At 54.2% G+C, this 2,387-nt stretch overlaps 1 protein-coding gene across 1 annotated transcript in view; it reads left to right on the plus strand.

The window, feature by feature from the left end:
• Positions 1-2,387, plus strand: part of CSUI_010463 (uncharacterized protein) — a 4,955-nt gene continuing 2,568 nt past the window's right edge. The window contains exons 1-2 of the mRNA XM_068070566.1: positions 1-209; positions 932-2,387. The exon at positions 932-2,387 is cut by the window's right edge and continues 687 nt beyond it. Of these exons, the coding sequence (XP_067917458.1) occupies positions 1,231-1,659 (429 nt within the window). The 5' untranslated portion in view covers positions 1-209; positions 932-1,230 and the 3' untranslated portion in view covers positions 1,660-2,387. The remainder of the gene's footprint in view (positions 210-931) is intronic.

Here is a 2,387-nt window from a genome sequence, read left to right on the forward strand (position 1 = left end):
CGCCTAAGGGAGATAATAGTCGCGCTCCAGCTGGGCGAGGCGCGTGCGCCTTCTCGGCTCGTGACTGGCGTTTGCACACGGCTACGAGAGCGGTGTACATCTTGCGGAGATGGGGTCTAGGCCAGTCCCACCACCCTGTCGACCGTGTTTTGTTCGAGTGGAACGACCCAGGGCGCTTCTCGACGGCCGTCAGCTCGAGTGTGAATAGGGTCAGTCACAGCGGGCGTCCTTCCATGACGTCTGTGTGCACTGTTTCTTTCAACTGTGGCCCGCAGCGGGTCTGTACCTCTGTGTGTGCCTGTGTAAATACCCCGTAACTCAATGCATCCCCGGTGTGTGCATCTACTTGTAACTTCCACGCTTCTTGTCGCACAGGGGAGCAGATAATTAGATAGGCACATCAGGCAGAGGCTGGGGGTGTGGTGTGAAGAGCAGACGCGGACTAGAGCCAGATAATTGTACTGGGACTAATTTCTTCGAAATGAGTTAGTTTTTCTCTTTTTTGTTGTGTAACACACCTGTGCTTCGGTGTGCAGAACAAGGGAGAGAGCAGCAGCAGCCCGTGCGTGCGTTAGAGTATAGCCGTCCACACATACATGCCAGACCGGGAGGTGGAATGGCCGTGGGTTTGTGTGCGCGGTAATGCGTACAGCTGCCTCTATACTGCCTGTGTTGCCGCGCGGCGTGCTTTGTAGACTTAGTTCTATCCACGGACCATGGTCTTCCGTTATAAGAAAGGATGACAGCTGCCTTCTAGACAGTGACATAGGCGGGGCTCTCGTGTTGAAGAGGTCGTTCATTCTTGCCGTAGCTATAAGCTTGCGAACTTGAGGGACAATGCGTGTGCATATAAGGTGCCTTGGTTAAAGGATTTAACGCGCTGGTGACACCGGTACTGGGTTGCCACTTCCTTCTCATCTTTTTCCCGCAGCCCCGCGGTTGGCCAGCGGCAGTGGCAAAAGCTGAGGTGAAAGCGATCCCACGCGTCCCCGTCTCGGGGAAGGGACAGGCGAGAGCAGCAGTCGGCGAGGAGACTGTTCTTTTCGATCTTGAAGGAGCCTCTCTTGAACGGCGACCGCTGGACGACGCCTCTTCTAAGGATCTGCTTTTTGTTGTTGAGGTATCTCTAGCTTCCCTGTTGGAGAGTCTCTGCAGCCTCCAGCTTATGTAGTCACCTCAGCGCCAACGCTGCAGGGGTGACAGCCAGGTTCAGCGGATGCGCTTCGCAGTATGGACTGTCGTGAGGCTCCAAGATATGTTCGTGTACATCCGTTGGTTTTTGGTTTGTACGAAGAAAGGAAGGGAGTTGAGCCGCTGTCGCCGACAGGAGACCGATTTTCTAGCTGTTTGCGAGTGTGGGCCGGCTGCAATTCTATGTCTCCGTCTTTGTCGCTGCCGTTGCGACTAATGCCACTGGTTTTGCTTTGGAGTGGCGAGCGCGAGTCCGCTCAGGGGCGGCGAAGAGTTTATACCCAGTTGCGAGTTTGTTTATCAGTTCGTGTTTTTCCTGGCGTGCGTGCACGTTCGCGACGGGCGAAGCGATTCCATGAGGTGTATTCCACTTGGGTTTTAGACTTACTTTTCTTCAGAGGCGTGCATGGACGAAACGCTTCGTCGTCTACTAGACTATTCGTAATTGTTGGCTGCCTCCACGAGTGAGTGAGCTGAGCCCTCCCGGGTACTTCAGTCCCTGCTTTACCTTGGAATCTTCCCAGCTCTGTTGTATACCCCGTTAACCAAAGCAGAAGGCCTCCCTGACAATGTCGACCAGCTCCTGTGCGCAGCTTTCGCCGGGTGGTTGGACTCCTGACGTGTGTGTGGGCAGAATCCGCGCATATTTCTGCTGCCGTGTACTGACGAGTTCAGTCTCCGCTCAGCAGTGGGAAATACGTGACGGTAGTCCGTTTGTACGACTGCGCAAGTCAAGGCGGCCGGACGAGTAGAAATTCGTCTCCCCCCTAGGCTTTTTTCGGACTTGCATTTGGCTTCCGCGGCTTCGCGCACTTCGGCTCTTGCCCGGACTTGATGTTACCGTCTGCCTTCACCCAGGTTTTCCATATTCTACGTAACCTGGTGGAGCTCCTATTTCCGAAAGCGAGCGATTCTCCATGAATTTAGGGGTAGCAAAATTTCTTTTCTTCGCAGCCTGGGGAAAGCGAGACTTGGTGCGTTTGTGCTCTGTTCTCCTTTCTTCTCAGCTTGAACCCGGCTGGCAAAGCGCAAACAACACTTTTTCTCGGCCCGTGGAGCAGGTAGACATCTCTTTGTCGTTGTTTGTGATTGCTTCTTGTCGTAGGAATGTTTCTCCACTCGCAATACCAGATCACCCTTTTGTGGCAGTTTCGCGTCCGGGGCTTCTGTTTCTCTCTCTGCCAAGAGGCACGCGT

This window comes from Cystoisospora suis (genome assembly GCF_002600585.1).
Source record: "Cystoisospora suis strain Wien I chromosome Unknown contig_7510, whole genome shotgun sequence".
Lineage (NCBI taxonomy): Eukaryota > Apicomplexa > Conoidasida > Eucoccidiorida > Sarcocystidae > Cystoisospora > Cystoisospora suis.